At 36.4% G+C, this 18867-nt stretch overlaps 2 protein-coding genes and 1 long non-coding RNA gene across 10 annotated transcripts in view; 1 reads left to right on the forward strand and 2 right to left on the reverse strand.

The window, feature by feature from the left end:
- LOC137190750 (NLR family CARD domain-containing protein 3-like) overlaps nucleotides 1-3027 on the reverse strand; it is a 71976-nt gene extending 68949 nt beyond the window's left edge. For 3 of the 6 annotated variants that reach the window (XM_067600345.1, XM_067600342.1, XM_067600350.1), the window contains exons 1-2: nucleotides 2941-3027; nucleotides 1724-1784 (exon numbers count right to left, since the gene is read on the reverse strand). The gene's annotated coding sequence lies outside the window, so the exon portion shown is untranslated. Of the gene's footprint in view, nucleotides 1-914; nucleotides 1016-1102; nucleotides 1153-1723; nucleotides 1785-2940 lie in introns of all 6 variants that reach the window. The other 3 variants (XM_067600353.1, XM_067600366.1, XM_067600365.1) reach the window with 3 other exon arrangements.
- Nucleotides 1791-3257, forward strand: LOC137190773 (uncharacterized). Its single transcript, XR_010930285.1, has 2 exons — nucleotides 1791-2588; nucleotides 2916-3257. It is a non-coding gene; the product is annotated as an uncharacterized lncRNA (long non-coding RNA).
- An 827-nt stretch (nucleotides 3258-4084) lies between these two features.
- On the reverse strand, nucleotides 4085-18186 carry dek (DEK proto-oncogene). 3 transcript variants are annotated; one of them, XM_067600392.1, is made up of 12 exons: nucleotides 18071-18186; nucleotides 15887-16043; nucleotides 13664-13762; nucleotides 13359-13468; nucleotides 12928-13022; nucleotides 12169-12298; nucleotides 11178-11519; nucleotides 9527-9691; nucleotides 9351-9441; nucleotides 8154-8296; nucleotides 6891-6959; nucleotides 4085-4982 (listed from the first exon to the last, which is right to left on the reverse strand). In XM_067600392.1, exons 2-12 carry the CDS (start codon nucleotides 16008-16010, stop codon nucleotides 4971-4973), a joined length of 1380 nt encoding a protein of 459 aa, XP_067456493.1. In that variant the 5' UTR covers nucleotides 16011-16043; nucleotides 18071-18186; the 3' UTR covers nucleotides 4085-4970. The 3 variants fall into 3 exon arrangements, with proteins under 3 accessions (XP_067456493.1, XP_067456494.1, XP_067456491.1); XM_067600393.1 differs by having other exon boundaries at nucleotides 8154-8293; nucleotides 17966-18135; XM_067600390.1 differs by having other exon boundaries at nucleotides 17966-18135.
- Nucleotides 18187-18867: the final 681 nt, after the last annotated feature.

An 18867-nucleotide genomic window follows, 5' to 3' on the forward strand; every position in this document is an offset into this window, starting at 1 on the left:
CTGAATCATGGTTCTGTTTACAGCTTTACTAGCTTGTTGTGCCACATATCACAACCTCTTGACTTTATACTACATTATAAATTTCTCAAAGAACATCAGTACAAAGTCAAGAGGTTGTGATATGTAGCATAACAAACTGGTGAAGCTGTAAACAGATGTAACTGACAGCTACAGACAGTCTGTTACTCTGCTGAGATTCAGTTTGTTAAACCTAAACAGAAAAATCATATTTCCATCATGTTTTCCATCATTTGCGCTTTGACTGCAGCTCTTTTAATGACATCATGTCGTTGTGTCCTCTTCTTCTGCAATGGTTTAATGGTACTGACTGCATCATCTCCTAATATTCACACAACAGAAGTAGGTGGAAATGTACACTATATTGAATTTACTTTTCCAGATTTTCTGGTAGTTTGGTTAAAATTTTGCACTACATTTGAATGGAAACTGGATACTGAAATGCCAAACTTGAATTTTAAGAATTACACACTCTGGAAATGGTTTTGTAAAAGCTCAGTATCTATGGGGAGAAAAAAATGCCAATTTAGTCTGGACAGAGGGCTGAAACACTGGGAGAAATATGCATTCATAAATTTATCCAGGTTTGTGTGGATATTCTCGCCAACACCAGGCTTTAGACATGATCAAACAACATGTCCAATAATATGGGGCGGCTGTGGCTCAGGAGGTAGAGCGGGTTGTCCACTAATTGGAAGATCGGTGGTTCAATTCCTGGCTCCTCTAGTCCGCATGGCGATGTGTCCTTGGGCAAGACACTTAACCCCATGAATGATTAGATCCTCTGAAATCTGATAAACCCACTGTTCACTACTTGCTGCAGCAAACAGACACAGTTAAGAGATCAACTGGTGAAGAAAGTGAGACATGAAGCAGTTAAAGAGACTTAAACTTACATTTATCAGGCAGAAACAGGAATGATGATAATGTTGCTTTACGTCTGCAGGATGTGGAAGTCAGATGTTTGGAAATAACGTGGCCACCTGCAGAGCTCTTCCTGTTTGAACAAACAGTTACATTCATATCTGGATTTCCTTATTTTTTATCCTACAGTGACTTTTTCCACTGAATGTGATGGATATACCTGTCTTTGTTTCCTCTTGTTTGGCTCTTTCGGCTTGGCTTCTTTCCTCACTGGCACACACACATTTGGTTTTATTAATGCTCGTCTTTTATCATGACATATTGATTGTACAAAGTAATAAATAACCACGACCACCTGGACACCTTTTCAGACTTAATGTGCTGACCAGGAGCAACCAAACAAGCAGTGGTGGTAATATGCAGCATCAAAGACATACAGTTGGCTCTTTTCCAGAGTGTTTGACTCACATTATGTGTCATGTAAGTGACCACTTTCAGAGCTAAAGGGAGAGTGTCTTAAACTAAGGCTGCAACTAATGATTATTTTCATTATTGATTAATCTGCAGATTATTTTCTCGATTAATCATGTCTACAAAATACTGAAAAATGCCCGTTATAATTTCCCAGAGTCAAAGGTGACGTCTTCATATGTCTTTTTTAGTTTGACCAACAGTCCCAAAGACAATCAGTCTAACAAAGAAAACATCAAATCATCACATATGAGAAGCTAAAACCAGCATATATTTGGCATTTTTGCAGTGCACCTGTCCTACAACATGCCAAATAATGAGAATGAAATATAAAATTAAAAAGCTGTACAGAACAGAACATTGCACTTACTTTTGTGAAGACTGCAGAGTACATTGACATACTGTCAGATGCTGTGAGAAGAATAAGAAACCTGTGGAAGCAAGTAAACATGAGAGGAGAGGTGGTCATATGGTGAAACACAAAATAAAGGAGTGCTCATGTGAAATACTCAAGTACCTCAGAAAAACAGTGATGTAAACTGTAAATGTACTAAGTGACTTTCCACCACTGTATATTTAGTATTACAGCAGAGCAGGTGGGTGCACCAGCATTTACAAACATTTAGCTTGCAGCCTCATACTGTCATTATTAATCACTTACAATAATTAATAATTATTATGAATCTATTGGTATTTATCACAGATCATATTCAATCTATAATATTAATTTCACCAGAATCTAAAGTGATTTCCACTCATCCTTCATTATGGGACAGAGTCAGACCTGAATGCACTTCTTGAGTTTAATGTTTAAATCTGCTGCATCAAGTTTAAAGTTTAAGAGCTATGTATATAAACTAATGACGTAATTAATAAATTAATGAATTCGTTTTTTAATTAATAAATTTACATCAGCAATTTTCTACCAGCATTCCTCTCTCGCCTTAATTGCAGCGACAGCGTTGCTTTTTGCTTATTATTTATATTATTCATATCTCTCAATTATAACGATATGCTCCTGCTGACTGACGTAGCGACACGCGATTGCTCCATTTTGTGCGGGAAAAAGAGTCAAATGACGCCAAACTCCTCCTTTAATGGGAACATACACACACATAGAGTCTGAAGTAGAAAGCCTGGGTGACAAAGACAACTGTTATCCTCCGTCGTGGTACCATTTATCTCTGATCACGAGTTTAGGGTTTGTCGAGCCAGCTCACACAAAGAAAGCCTGAGTATGTTGAACTTGCTTCGTAGTTCACCCCTCTGAAAATACAGAATATTTATATAGATGCACTGTGGATAAACTGTCTGTGTGGATTTTAATGCATTTTGTATAATGTACATAAAGACGTTTGAGGGAGAGGAAGTTAAATTACTTCTAGGCTAATAATCATCAACATTATTCTCATGTAATATTTAATATTTATGTTTAATCAGCTGCTCTGTTTGCTTTGTCTCATCTTTCTCTCTAAAGTCTAAACTGTTTATTCTCCTCAAACATCGTCACATCGACTTGTTTTACTGTATTTTTAATGTTAAATCTAATTTTCTCCTCAAAGCCTCGTTAATGTGAGAGAAACTCACCGCTCAGTGCAGCCTCCGTCCGTCCTGCTCCGCCGAGACTGCAGACAAACTGGCGGGAAATTTTGATATAAACAACTGTTATACTTTCACTTTCACAGAACTGGATATGCTGCTGATGACACGTCACCAGTGCACTAATGCTGCCTGCATAAAATCATAGTTTTAACATTAGAGATCTGATACTATGACGGATAATTTGCTGTATTTGCATCTGAACTAATTGCTCTTTTCCTGCCATGACTTCATCTTAGTCATCAAATATTAGTAAGTATTTAGTTAATAATGGGTCTAATGAGCCATTTATAAAACTTTACCAGTCGCCTGCTAATATAACTGTAAACATAAGTAACAAAAGGGTTCATGTAGTAATTACATATGCTGTTGTAAATGTTAAAGGTGTGTGTTAAACCAGCAGTCAGGTGTCCATATGAACAGTGAAAGAGGTTTTCCTCGCTGTAATCATTCCTCCTGTTCATACTGGATATTAAAAGATCCTTCAAATGTGCTTTCAATGTAAGTGATGGAGGCCAAAAACCAGTGTGTCCACACAGTCATTTAAAAGTCTCTGTGAAGCTTCTATTCAGCTTCAGCAGTCTGAGTTAGTCATATCAAGTGGATATCTGACACATTTACAGTCTTTTTAGCATCAAATTTTGTGTTTCCTCGGACAGTGTTTCCCTGTTGAGCTGCAGGTGGAAGTATAGTAACAAAAAGAGGAACTTTGGCACTAAAAAGACTGTAACGTTGAAAGATATCTACTTGATTTGACTCATTTGGACGCTGAAGCTTCATATTAGCTTCAGATAAACTTTGAAATACATTTTTGCACAGAATATTTATATTTAATAATTTTCAATTTAGGTCTCAACTGAGACAAACTGAGAAAAATCATAAAAGCAACAAATAAAACTGAACTTTATGTTTCAGTAAAAACTCAAAGCAGATTTGCAACTACTTACAGTTAAATCTATATTATTTTCTTACTTCTATAAAAAATGTGGATAAAGTTGAGTTCTATATTCGAGGCGTCTGTTTTGATTTGTTAAAAGTGTCAAAACAAGAGAAGCAAAATGATCTCATGTTGTAAATCACAGCTGTGTTTGAATCAGGAACCAAATAGATGTTTTTGGACACATTGAGACAGTTTTGTTCAAAAAAAGTACAATTTTAATCAGTAAGTAAATTACTTAGTACAATTCATTTGAGGATTTTAAATTGTAAATTAATATTTGACAGAACAACCAAAACAAAGAACAAAAATCCAGAAACAGAAAGTCTTCATCAACAACAAAATAAAGACTTGAAATGGTTGTTAATCAAAAATAGTTTTAGCTAATTAAAAAGCCAGAAGTTGTGAGTTAAAAGCAAAGATCAGATTTGGCAAACTGTGTTTTAAATTAAAAAAAAAAGAAATTAACATCCAAACCACTGCTCTTCATTTTGACCTGCAAAACATCGACTGAATCATTTCAGACACAAAAGGTTTTCTTTGAGGATTTCTGATGAACACAAACTGCATTAAATCATCTTCACAGGAAGTAAAGCAGGAGAATTAATCTATAAAACAAAGCAGATTGTTGAACTGATTCATTAATAAAGACAATTCTCTGACTGTTTCCTGTCTTTTCTACCAAAACATGACTGAAAGTCGACCAACAGCCATAAAATAAAATGTCAGTTTGAACTTTGATAAATCACCGTTCATGTAAGAAATCTGATGTTTTCAACTTGTTTTGAATTTTATTTTATTTTTTTGCAAATCGAACTTTGCTTTGGACTCGACTGAAGGCACGAAACGTGTGCCTGAGAACTCTAAAAAATGTTAATGATTAACTCTGTTGAGTTGACCTGAAAACCTACACGAGTCGAACATTAATAAAAAAAACAAAAATAATTATGTATAAAACAACTTTGTATGAAAACAAAACATGATATGAAACAAATGAAAAAAAGCTTTTCAGTCATTCCTGCTGAAGTTTGTCCCTCGTGAAGTTTTGCAGTGATTCACGTCGACTTTATTCTTCAGATCTTCATGTGATGAGCTGTGAGGAAACATTTAAAGAAGCATGAAGAAAAACCAACAAAATATTATTCTGAATAACTGCAGTAATATAAGAAAGCTTTACAGCTACTAATCAACCTCAATGTGGATGATTATGGATATAATCTTCTATAAATAACATTTCAGATATTCAAATATGTTGTAATATTGTTTGTTTATGTCAACCTGAGAATATTTTATAAATAATCGGGCTACAACTCATTATTTGAACTATTGTTTAACCTACAGATTATTGTCTAGATTAGATCAATTCATTGTTTGGTTTATAAAATGTCAACAATCTGTAGGAAAATGTCCATCACAAGTTTCCAGATACTCAAATCTAACATGTTTATATCTCAACAGCTGGATGCATCACTGTTCACTGACTTCGTCTGGTTTTCATCTCGCTCCGCCATCAGATTACAACTTTTATTTGCAAAACTAAGAAAATGGTTCCACCTGCCTAATATCAGCATGTTAGCATGTTAGCATGTTAGCATGATCAGGGCTGCAACTAACAGACTGTGCTGGTTATTATTCACAAAAAGCTCAAACTGATTCAGTTGTATGCTAATGTCTGGCCACCCTTTGATAAATGACAATTTGGTGATTTTTTTTAATTGAAAAGATGTAAACAGCCTTTTGATGTAGAAAAAACCCACAACATTTTCAGCAAAAAATAGAGCATAGTTACTTTTTATAAATTTGGAAAAAATAAAAATAGAAATAAAGACTTTAAGATGTGCAGATACTCTGCACAGGAATCATCATCAAGCAATCTGTGATTTTTATCGACCTCTGCTGGATGAACCAGGAATTGCATTTTTCTCAGTTTGGCCTTTTCTACACACGTATACTGACTTGATGACACACTTGTCTTGTGTTGAAAAGCAGCAGGCTGAACACATCACGGCTGTGACTAGTTGTCAAAATCACAGCTGTAAAACTGGATATACACATTTAATTTCCTGTAAGTTCTTCATAATAAAAGCCTTCAGTTAGTTTGTCAGTGGAAAGCTTTTATTATGAAGCAGCAGGAAATGTTTTTCATCAGCAGTAACTTAACGCGACTCCGACACAACTGAAAGTTAACAGCAGCTAAATGTATTATTTTCTTTATCAATAAATCTCTTTATAGTCAATAAAATATCAAAAGAAATGGTGAAAATGTTTCCCAGAGTTCAAGGCGACATCTTCAAATCCTTTTGTCCAAAATTCAAAAGATATTCAGTTTAAAATAATACACATTTTACTTTAAGTGCCCATATCTAGCATTAATGAGCAGCATATAAACATTGAATATTAAATTAACACAATTTAATGAACAATATAATGTTGTTATAAGCAGATATAATGACAGGTAAACACAGTGTTTTACTATATTGTTTTATTATCTGTTTTTATTCAGCAGGTATGAAGTTATAACTGTTGACAAATACATTAATAAACACATCTGCTTATAACTTCATTATAGAGTTAACGTAACATTTAATAGACTGAAACCAGAGGATGTTCTGTATTTTTACATTAATAAATGACTTCAATGATTTACTGACTCAAAATAACAACTGTTGATCATTTTCTGTAGGCTAAGTTATTAAAATTTAATAATGTGTTAAGTAGATCAAACAATGACATTAGAACAAGAAAAAAACTGAAAATCAGAACAAGATGTTTAAAGTGAGGCAGTAGATAATAAAATAGAGTTGTATATTTTCAGGTTATGATTATTTGTCAAGTTCAAATCAATAAGAAAATTTCAGGTAAATGACTAAAAAATGGATTCGTGGAAGTGAGTGACATTAAGAGCACACTTAAAGTCTGTACGTATACCAAACACCATAATACAGGTAGAGAGTTAAATGTGTGTGTGTGTGTGTGTGTGTGTGTGTGTGATGATACTCACAGACTTGACTGTCTGTTTGATGTAGTCCTTCCTGCTGGTCAGGTCGTGGTCTGGATATGTGTCAAACACCTGAAAGACAGAAAGGAATGATGGGAAAGAAAATTGAATAGTAGGTTATCATTTTATAAATCTTTTGTATATATATGTTACAAATGTTTTCAAACTAAGGAGTCGATGTTTGTTATCAACTGAATGTGATGTAATGTCATTGTCATTTTGGGGACACATGTTGGTGAAGATATCACCACCTAGGCTAGTTGAACTCTTGAACCTGTTTCTATCTGAGGGTTGCTTGCTGACCTCTGGGGTTAGCTAGAGATATCTTTGTCTTAAGCCTGCTGTTTTAGAGACCATACTTGTTTGTAAGAAGGTGTAACGGTTTGTGTCCCCCCAGTCTGGTCCCCATTTAGGGACCAGACTGTTTTTAGCTTTGCTTCTGGAGACGTATAAAGCTGTCTAGTTTGAGTTCACAATCTTTAGGGAAAGGACCAGCTGAACAACAAGCTTTCTCTCCACAAATACAAGATGATTGTATTTTTGTTTGTGTTTGGACATTTGTATAATTGTTACTGATGATGTGATGGATTGTACAGTGTTTACAACTGCGTCAACAAGTAACAATGTTTAAGGCTTTCTTTATGTCTCCATGTGCTTCTTCTTTCTCCAGAGAAAATTTCCACAACAGTGAAAGCTCAACTCTTTTAAACTCTGTAAAAGTATAAATGACCAGTCTGGTGATTTTATATTTTTCTTCTTGTCAACAAATCTCATATTTGGATCCAAACCAACAATGAACTGATCTACTAACAAGTGTTGTATGTGTATCAAAGCCTGATATATCTTATTGATCTGTTGTTGTCCAGAAAGACCGCTGCACTGGGTCACATGATCCTTCATCATGAAGAGTTTAGTCTCGTTAGTTTGTTTAGAAACGGCTCCAAAGATTAATAACAGTGATCATGTTTTCAGTCTCTAGAGAGTAGTTCTGTATAAGTTCTCTGCAATGTAATACAGTCCAGAGGTTGTGATGTGTAACACAACCAGTTAGTGAAGCTGTAAACAGAGCAGTGTTCCTGCACATGCTCAGTGGCGTCCGCTTTACACAGAACTACTCTGCCTGCCTGCTGAGCAGCTCTTCACTCATGCTCAGTCCTCAGATTTATTCACTCTAGTGACCATGTTCCAGAAACTCTGTTTTTGGATATTAAAGCACCAGTTTACTGTGAGAGGTGAGAAATGGGAGTGAAATGGACATCGTCTTACCCTCTGGCAGATCTGTTTCATGGTCATCTCCTCCAGATCAGCCTCCTTCAGAAGACTTTGGACCGTCTCCTTCAGCTGCTCATCAGTCGGCGATTTCTTTATCATCTTAATGAGCGGCTCGTCGTCGTCTGAACTGTCCTCTGCTGTAGGGAGGAGGACACAGAAAAATTAGAGGAAACTGTAGTAAAACTTTGGAAGCCATAAAAAGAATAATGTAAATGTCACAGGGATAACACGGACTAACAGACACATTAACACCTGCAGCTAATCTACAGTTTACAGTTACTGTTACTTCTTCTACATTAAAACACAAAGGACTCGAGTTCAGGCTGTTTCATGACTAAATAAAGACATGAAATTGCTGCTGTTGACTGAATCCAAGAACCTCAGAATTTAATGTTAATCTCTGAGAGACACTGAGATGATTTAAGTAAACAATCCTTTTTTAGAAAATCGACAGGAACTTTATAAAACATCATTTTGACCATGAATCGTTGACATGAGCTCCATCCTCTTTAACATCTAACTAGTATGATTCAATAATTCAACTCTAACAATAACAGTTTTTACATTTTTTAAACAGATGTTAAATAGTGTGTGCAGATGAGAGATGATGAGTAGATAAGAGCTACTTTAGAAAATTAAAATTATGTTTAAAGGATTTTCCGTTGTACATCATTTCTCTGCTGTTTTTTTGTGAAATTTTCATCAAAACATGATTTAATACCTTTTCCACCGTCGTACTGGTTCAGGAATGACAGAAAACCAGTTGGAACAATCAGGTATACAATTATGTAATAATTATTTATTGACATATCACGTTTCTTCAGTACGTCCTGGCTGTATATAAGAATAATTCCTAAACTCTCTTCTTGTCCACAGTGAGAGGACGAGCTTCATGGCAGCTTCCTGCAGCATCAGTCTCACTTGGAGCTTATAGACGTAAAACGTCTCCCGACAGCCGCAAACACACAAGAAAAACTTAAGACTAACGTTACCGTCTACAGCAGGAACGAGACAATAGTTAAGACCTTTAGATAAGAAGCTGAAGACGTTTTAAAACCCCCTGAAGTCTTTCTTTGAGGAAGTGAATTCAATGTATTTGAAGAGTTTTAAAGAGCAGCAGATACCTTGTGATCAGGTAGATGATGTCCAGTGATCTGGAGTTACCTGTGCAGCTCTGATCAGTGATCTCACCTGTGTTTGTGTTGTTTTTGCTGTTGCTGCTGCTGTCGGCCTTCTTAGTTTTGGCAGCTTGTTTGACTGGAGCTGATTTCTTCTTTTTGGGCTGCGAAACAAAAAGAAAATCATCAGCTCAATAATGTGGAAACACGTCTGAGCCGCCGCACGTCATCAGACGTCTCCAGTTTTACCTTCTCATCGGCTTCGCTGTCGGCGTCTGACTCGGACTCGTCTGAAACTTCCTTCTTCGCTCTCTTTTTTGGAGGACCCGTCTTCTTCGCTGGTGTCCTCTGTCTTTTCACTGGTGCAGATTTCTTGGAGGCAGATTTCCCTCTGCTTGACTTTGATTTGGAAGACTGACACAAAGAGTTTGTAGATTAAAAACTATAAATCCCTCAGAGAGTTCATCCAGATCAATGTGTCATATTTGTTATTATGAATATAGTTTTGAGTTTTGAATGATGGGCAGACGCTACTGAGGCTTGTTTCACTTCTGTGTTTCAATACGTCGTGTTGGAGTTTGTGTCAAATGAGGATTAATACAGACTGATGACGTCTCTGCTGCTTCAGAAAACACTTCATTCAGTTTGACACTGTTGCAGTTAAACGATACGATGCTGAAGTCAAACACACACAAGAAGAAAAGAGAATAATAACTGAGAAATATGGTGATTTATCATTTTATCAGTCAACAGTTTGGACACATTCACTTATTCAACTAAGTGTGTCCAAACTACAAAAACATTTCCATCAGATAATAACTACTGAAATAATATTTAAATCTTCGATCACATCAATTGTTATTTTCATCATCGATTAATCTGCAGATTATTTGTCTACAAATTAAAAACCTGAAAAACATTTACAATTTCTCAGAACCTGCTGTGACGTCTTTAATTTGCTTGTTTTGTCCAAACAGTCCAAAACGTTTTTCTTTTTAAAATTACTGTCAAATATGACAAAGAAAAGCAGGAAATCGTCATATTTGAGAAGCTGAAAACAGAAATTATTTGGCTTTTTTGCTTGAAAAATAACAGAAACAATTATTCTGTATCAAAATAGTTGATCATTAATTTTCTGACGATTGATTAATCAATTTATTAACTAATCCTCTAATAAATATCAACCAAAGTTACAACATAAGTGTCAACAAACAAAACAACAAAAATATTTGATATGGAGGTTTTTTGGACGCATTTATCAGTCATTTGTTAGCATGTAAATGTAAATATAGCATATTTTACAATAATGTGCATTTACTGCAAGAACAAGAGTTTTATAGATTTATTAAATCTGCAGATTCTTTTATTGCACACATATGAGATTCAAACAGTAAAGTCAGTGAGGTGTTGTAGAGCATCAGTCCCTGAGCAGCTGCTGTAACTGGTTTTAACCACCAGATGTCGCTCTGCTGCTGAATTTAAAGCCCCAAAGTTTCAGAAAACTTTCATTTACTCATCATCAGTTTTTTACTTAATGAAACAAAGACTTGAGATGGTAAAAAAAAATATGTTTTACATCTTATATTAATGCTGCAACTAATGATTGTTTCCATCATTGATTCATCTGCTGATATTTTCTTGATTGTTTGGTTTATAAAATATCACAAAACAGCTAAATGATGACTTCAAATGTGCAGTTAATAGTCAAAAACCCAAACAAATAAGCAAACAAATCAATAAAAAACAGCAGATCCTCACATCTGAGAAGCTTAATTGATTAGTAAAATCTATTCATTTTCTGTCAGCTGATTAATCAATTAACTGATTAGTCACAGTTGGTTTATTTAATGATTTACCAGAAAATAGTTTCCAGTTTTGTGCTCAACCTTTACAATCTCACCTCATCATCTTCATCAGACTCATCCTCCTCCTCCTCCTCTTCTTCTTCGTCTGCAGACTCCTCCGACTTGTCGGACCGGTCCTCCTCTTTCTCCGATCTTTTCTCCTCGGTATCCGATCCTTCCGCCTCGGCTGAAGCTCCGACCTTCTCGTCTTCCTCGTCATCGTCCTCGTCGCTGCTGGAGTCCATGACGATGGCTTTGGACTTGCTTCCTGATTTGGACTTTTTGGGGCTGGACGAAGAGCTCCGGGGTTTAGGTTTGCTCTTCTTCTTGGTTTTGGCCTTCGAGTCGTCGCCTGATAGTTTCTTCTTTGATTTCTTCTTTTTCTTCACAGGAAGACGCTGCAGAAACACGCAAGACATAAGTTTCAGTTTCTACGACTTGACTGATGAGTCGCTGCTTCCACAAGGAGAAGAAACTTAAAACACTTGACTTTATCTCCTATTTATCATCTATAAGCAGAATATTAACCTATAATTAATCATCTACAACACATAAAACAGTTATAAGCAGATCTAAGAACATTTTAACTGTGTTTATTAATGTAAACTATTACAACTTATCTCTTTATAACTATTATAACTTATGAATATTTTACGTAATTGCAACTAATGATTAATCTGTTGATTGTTTTTAATCGTTTGGTCTATGAAATGATGAAAAATGGTGATCAGAGTTCCTTTTTACCAGCCGTTAGTAAAAATAGTAAAAAAACATAAAATATTCAGTGAAGACAAAAGAAATATTAAATATTAATTATATTCATTTGACAGGCTAAAACCAGAGAAATTTGACTTTTCTTTAAAAGTGAACAATTAAGCTATTATCAAATCAATTAACTAATTAATTAACTGACTAATCACTGTGGCTCTACTGTTTTACTATCTTCACATTCATTATCTGTTTATACACCAGCATCCAGTCTCTATAAAAACATTCACTGACAATAACCAGATGATAAATTAGAGCCAACGAGCTCACAGCTCTCACCTTGCCGCTGTTTTTCGGCGCGGCGAGGAACGTGAGGATCCTGTCGACCAGATCTGAGTGGGTTCCTTTCTTCTCCAGATCCAAAACTGTGCAGACGACTTTCAGTTTGCTGTTGGTAAAATTTGAACTCCTGCATCCAAAAAAACCCCCCAAAAAACCCCCCAAATGATTATTGTTCATCTTCTGGGGTTCAACACACATCTTCATCACAGAGGTTTTTACACCTCTGAGGACAAACTTTCCTTCACTTTCATTCAGCTGAGAAACTAAACACGAAACGGAGAAAATTTATAATTCAAACCAATAATGACAACATTAAAGTTTCTGAAAACTCTATAGTATAAATCCATACGGAAGTCTGATGATTAAATACTAATTAATTGAGAAGTCAGCTGTGTTATATTTCATCAGACGGCAGCACGTTCAAATTAAGAAATTTTAAATCAAAGCAGATTTGGAGCTTTAATGAAACGGTATTTTAATAAAGCCCCAAACATCTTTTATTCATGTCGCTTCAATAACAGACTGGTTTCATCTCAGCAGTTATAAAAAATCCTCCTTATCCAATTTAACATGAATTACATATTTAAACACGAGGGTTCACTATCTGCATATTAATCTACACATGAACAGAAATCATCCTCGACTCGTCTAAACTACCGACTCTGCAGAGTAGATGAGTTACTGAACAAAAACTACTCTGAACGTCTGAGTCCACATGATGACTCAGTGTGAAAGCGTCTCTGCCCAGAAACTCACTTGAGAAGTTTTTCTCGTTTTTTGGTGTACTGTTCGCTGGCGGCGTCAAAAGGAAAGCCGTTAAACAGACGCAGGTTCTTCTTTATTGTGGCCATCTGTTAAAAGAGCAAACAATAATAATCTCTACTTCACTGCAAATGTTTAGAAATCACAATTATTTGTCATTTTTTTTGTAGTTTTGTTTACAGAAGAGGTTATAAAAAAAGACTCGAGACTGTAGTTAACAGCTCATACTTGTTCCATTACGCATTTATATGAAGTTTTGAAGGGAACAGTCTCTCTTCCCTGATGCTCCTGGCTCATTACCATCACATTACATCAGTAATAAATGATGTCATGAATGAAAAACCAGAATCATTAAACTTCAGTCTTCTGCAGACGGAGTCTCTGGTTCTGTGCTGGTGGGTTTTATATCATCCAGATGTTTTTACCTTTCCTGGTCTGTCGAATAAAATGGCGTGAAGAGGTTTCAGATCAGCTGGCTTCATCTTGTTGATCTGGTAGCCGGTGCGTGGAATATCTCCTAATTTATCTCCACTTCCTGAAAAGGCGGGAAATCAACCAGCCGACAGTGTTTATACACATTTCAGCACAAAGCTGGACGGCTCGTTATTAAACGGCAGATGTGTGAGTTCTGCACAACACTGACAAAATAAAATACTGTGTTTATATTACTGAACACATAATTTAAATGAAGCAGAAGAAGAAGAAGTTAATCACATCCAGCAAACTTTACCATCTCCAATCTTGAGCTTCTCTCGTTGCTTCGGTGCCTGGAAGTCGAGCCTCTCAACTGTCTTCTTCGCCCGTTTGCCCTCGATGATTTCACCTGCAGCTGCAACCACAGTGAGAATTATATACAACATGTTTTAAAAATGTGAGTTTTTTTTAGTATATTAGGGGGCCGTTTAACAGTAGTGTTGGTGGTTTGATCTCTTGCTCTTCATGTTCACATCATAGTGTACTTGAGCAAGACACTAAATCTCAAACTGCACCGAGCAGAGCAGCACTGTGTGTGTGTGTGTGTGGGTGAATGAGAGGCTTTGTAAAGCTGTGGAGTGTCAGCTGTGTTATATATGTTGATATCTACACAGTGTTGTTGCATAGATGTGATGTTTGTGTTGTAGCACCTGACAAAAGGTCCAAAAATCCAATAAACTATCAATCTGAAATCTTTCTTCACTCTCAGATACTTAAACGTGACTTTAAAATGAAGGTTGTAGTAATGTTGTGAATGATGCTGCCGCCACCGTGTTTCACAGATGGAATAATGTTCTTATGCTGGAATAAAGTGTTTGCTCGTCTCCAAACGTAACACTTCTCATTCAAGCAAAAAAAAAAGTTGGATTCTGGTCTAATCAGTCCACAGAACGTTTTTCCAGGAGCTTTCTGGTTTATCCAGGTGGTCTTCATCAAACTGTAGATGAGTATCAATGTTCTTTTTGGAGAGTAGTGGTCTGCAATGCACACCATTGATGTTCAGTGTTCTTCTGATGGTGGACTAATGAACACTGGCATTAGCCACTGCAAGAGGCCTTTAGTTTCCTAGACGTTAACCTGGGGACCTCCTGGACTATTACACTCCTGCAGTTGGTCGACTCCTCCAGAGGTCTGTACTACAGATTTGGGGTTAGCGAGGTAACTTCAGGTCTGACTCTGGGTTTAAAACAGAACTTCTAATAAACGGAGAGATTGTTTACGACACTAAACACATAATGATGATTTTAGCTGCATTTTAATTGTTTACGTTGATTTTCTCCCTGCAGTGACAGCTGACTGTGATGATTTTAACCTCTGAATAACATGAGACAACTGTGTGATGATAACTGGAAATAAAAAAACAAATATTGTCTTTTATTAGAAAAATAAACCACACAGTTAATTGGCTCCATGATTATAAATGCAACATTTGGGTCAGAGAGACTCATCAGTCATTAACTACTTTTCTACTCTTTGCTTCAGTAGCAGAAACAGTCTGAATTATGTGACATATTCAGATGGTTTCTTCATCATCCAACTAAATAGCATAGATACTCACTCTATACTCTATACTGAAGCATATATAATAATTCCTACATGTATTTTAAGCCTAAGTCTACTTTTAATATGTGGAAATTATTTCTAGTGTTTCTACATCTTCTTATTCTGTTGTATAATTACAGACTCGTTTACATTTCACTTCATTGAATATGACTTTTTTCTGTCACTAAAACAAAAGTTTTTGCAGGTATTTGGTGTCACAGTTTCATCTCATATCATGCAATACTTCATTCATAGTTCTGATGATGTCACTCACTTTCACATGAAGGCGCTCGTAGCTGGAAAACTCAGAGCTGACTGAGCTGGTTGATAACCAGCTTCATGATACTGGTTATCAGGTCGGCCATTAGGCTCAGTGAAGACAGATAACGAAGTGATATGTTGGGTGATGTTGAACTGGCTTCGTAGCTCAGCCCTCTGGGGAGGGTAACAATGGTGATGGATGTCTGCCTGACAGTCGACTGATGGAGTCTAAACTCCTTAGAAACAGTTTTGTAACCTTTTCCAGCCTGTAGAGCATCAACATCTCTTCTTCTAAGGTCCTCAGAAATCTTCTTTGTTCGAGCCATGACTCACGTCCACAAACCTGAGTTGTGAAGCTCAGAGTTTGACGGTGAAAACCCAGATTTCTCTTCTTTAAATAAGGCAGGGCCTCCCAGACTCATCTCATTGATTGAAACACCTTCCCTCTTCAAATTAATTGGTAATTCTAGAGGTTCACATACTTTTGCCTCACACATATGCAACATTGGATCATTTCCCTCAATAAATTAATGTTAGAAAAAGTGTGTGTGTCTGTGTGTGAATGTTGGATTACTGGTTTAACAAACAAAGACAGGCTCCATCTGCATGTCAGGAGTGTTTTCAGTTTCTGACTTGACAACTGAACTGAAACAATAAACCAATTGTTTGTCTTTACCGGGTATTTTGGAGCGACTTTTGTTCAGACTGGACTGGTCGTCCTGTGACGTCTCCTGCTGGTCTTCCACGTCTTCCTCCGACACTGCAGAGCTGTCCATCGCTTCCTCCGCCACGTCACTCATATCTGCTTTGCCTCAGTCTGAGTATCAATAATCCTGAAAGAAGAAGGTGAACAAGTTTACGTCAGCATTATTGCTCCCCTAGATGTTCTGCCTTCTTTATCGCTGTGAATAAAAGTTAATATCCTCTCTCTATTTAAGAATCTGTATTAATTTGTTTAATAACAGAATCAATATCTTTCACACTTGTATGTGACAGGTGCGTCGTGGTACCTGTCACACAGTTGCAAGAGTTTGTCACTTTATTTCGGGATTGTTAACCTGAGGGTGGTTAAATGTCAGGTGTGAGATCAAAATTACATTCAGAAATCAGCCAATTTAATAAAAACTAAATTAAAAACTAACATAAAACCACGATTAGTGTCGTTTGACACATTAGTCTTAACTCAAAGTCCACTTAACAGCATCTTTTAAGGCCTTTAGCTGCACGTCATGGTCTTCATAAGCCAATGAGATGCAGCTGAACATTCTGAAAAAGCTAATAAGTGGACCTTGAGTCAAGTTTATCAGAATCAGAATCTGTTTATCAGTCAAGTAAACAAGCATGCAAAGAATGAACAAAAACAACATAGAAGAATAAAAATGAAACAAAAGTAAGGTAATAATAATAATACCAAAAACATAAAGTAATATTAGAATTAAATGAAAAGTGTTATTTTATTATAGAGCAAAACTTTCCAGCGAAAATAAAGAACTTTCAATCTTGTCCTTCAGTTTCAACAGAAACAGAACACCATAATTTTAACTGAATTATAATTTAATGCAGGACCATTACTGGGGCGGGTTACCTTGCACAGAAATTATAATGAGACTAACTTCAGACTATGAATATCTGGCACTCATAAGATCCCCACACATGATTTTGTGTCATTAAAAAACAACAACAACAACACAGTTTTCTATATATATGCTCTACATGAACAGTGCATTATGGTGGAGTAATACTATGGAAACAGGAACTAATTATATGATATAAATTAGAGCTGCACCACAGGGATAAAATCAAAAAATCAAGATATTTTTCACCAAATACCTCGATATGGATATTGCGACAATATTATAGGGACTTTTTGGCTTTCACAAAATATTTACACAATGAGATGTTTGATAAATAATCATCAGTAATGTTGATATAATGACTAAGTGGTTAAAGGCAAATAATAAAACAGTTCAGAAAATTACATCACTTTACTGTAATGCAGCTTTTAAAACCTGGAAAAGACACTTACGCCATCAAAAAGACGATATCCAGTCTCATATAGCGATATCGATATAATATTGATATACTGCCGGCACTTCAGTATATGTAGTTTGGTATATCAGAGTTATGCCGAACAATATTATGGGCTCTGATATTGTGTCAGGTCTTAACGTTTGTCATTTTAACTCATGTCCTACCAGGTTGCTGCTTTTGTCTATAAAAACAACATAATTGTTTAACGGTGTTTGGCAGCTTGGACAGATGCACTGAGCACTAATGTCTCAGGTTGACAACCGTTACTGTTTACCTATTTAAAATTAACTGAATCTTCTTTTAAGTTCAACCTTAAGTTGTGTGCATGTGCAGCAGAACCTGCATGTTTCTAAGGAAATACTCGGCCTCCTGTTTGGTTTAATTCGTGCTTCATGCTGTGCAGGTTGATGGTGTTTTGTCTTTATTCCTTTACAATAAACGTCGGTGCAGATTGGCGCGCTGTAACTTTGCGTTATCGTTACGTTAGCTACCGCGCGTTAAGGTCGCCCGTTGAAAGGCTCCGGTATAAACTATGACTTCAACGTCCACTTCTAGTACCGGCCCGGTGTTTGTCGGTTAGTTAGCCGTTGTTACATGTGTTGCCAGTGAGTTTAGAAGACAAACGTTAACGTCTGCAGCTAGCCTCCGCCTGCTAACACCGACGTTAGCCACAATAATGTTAGTGACGTTCACTCTGAGCTCAGACAGAAACAGCGATACTGACCGTTTACAGCCTCGTGAAGCGATGAAACAAACTCCACATAAATGTCACCCGATATCCAAACTCTCACTGTCTGACGGTTAGTTGCAGCGGCTGATAAAAGTTTACCTTGTTATAAACAGGAGAAGCTGCAGCCTGCGTCTCGTCTGACAGTTTCTTGTTTTTTGATTTCATGATGGCGGTTTCTCTGGTGGGCGGGGATTACGACGGCGGCCACTGCGTTGATTGGACCAGAGGCTGATGACGTAATCCTCTTCGTTCTATAAATGGTGGCTCAAACCTGGGTGAAGTCGGCCTACCGCCACCTTCTGTTGCTACTAGCAACGCAGTTTCCAAAACTTTCTTTATTTACAACAAAGATGTCATACAAAACCAGTAAAAAGCAACTTTGTGCAAGTTAGAGGAGTCCAGAATCCATTCACTGGGATTCTTTTAGAGTTCTAGTAAAATGTAGGGCAGGGTGGGAACGGTTAACACTTTTTGCATTTTGCTTAATTACTCTGAGAGTATTTACAGTGGACCAGCAAAGGGTCCATGGATTAATCTAAGGGGTCTTGAGATGATAGGACAGGATGGGACATCAGGAAACAAATAAACAAAAACAAAAACATATTTCTTACACATTCGTTAAGCCTCTAAAACTTATTAAAATAAAACAAGTCCTCTTTCGTTATAATGCAACATGTGATGAGAGATCCCAAGTAGACTTTGCTTTATTTTATGAGGTCACAAGCCAAAACAGTCTCATTAACTTAGTTTTTATTTTACCTGTCATATTAGTCTGAATATTTGAACTGTTTTACAAACAATGTAATATATCTATGAACAGTTAATTTGTTTTGTTTTGGTATAGAGAAGGCTGCTCTATGCAAGGTAGGCAACTAATCTTACCAAGTTCCAGTGTT

This window comes from Thunnus thynnus, chromosome 10, assembly GCF_963924715.1.
Source record: "Thunnus thynnus chromosome 10, fThuThy2.1, whole genome shotgun sequence".
NCBI lineage: Eukaryota > Metazoa > Chordata > Actinopteri > Scombriformes > Scombridae > Thunnus > Thunnus thynnus.

Excerpts from the sequence above, each read along its gene's own strand:
- dek (XM_067600392.1), bottom strand. The coding sequence starts at position 16,010 with ATGAGTGACGTGGCGGAGGAAGCGATGGACAGCTCTGCAGTGTCGGAG. Across the intron at positions 13,469-13,663 it reads GAAGCTCAAGATTGGAGATG|GAAGTGGAGATAAATTAGGA; the intron begins GTAAAGTTTGCT and ends CCGCCTTTTCAG. Across the intron at positions 9,692-11,177 it reads AGTCTGATGAAGATGATGAG|TCTTCCAAATCAAAGTCAAG; the intron begins GTGAGATTGTAA and ends TCTTTGTGTCAG.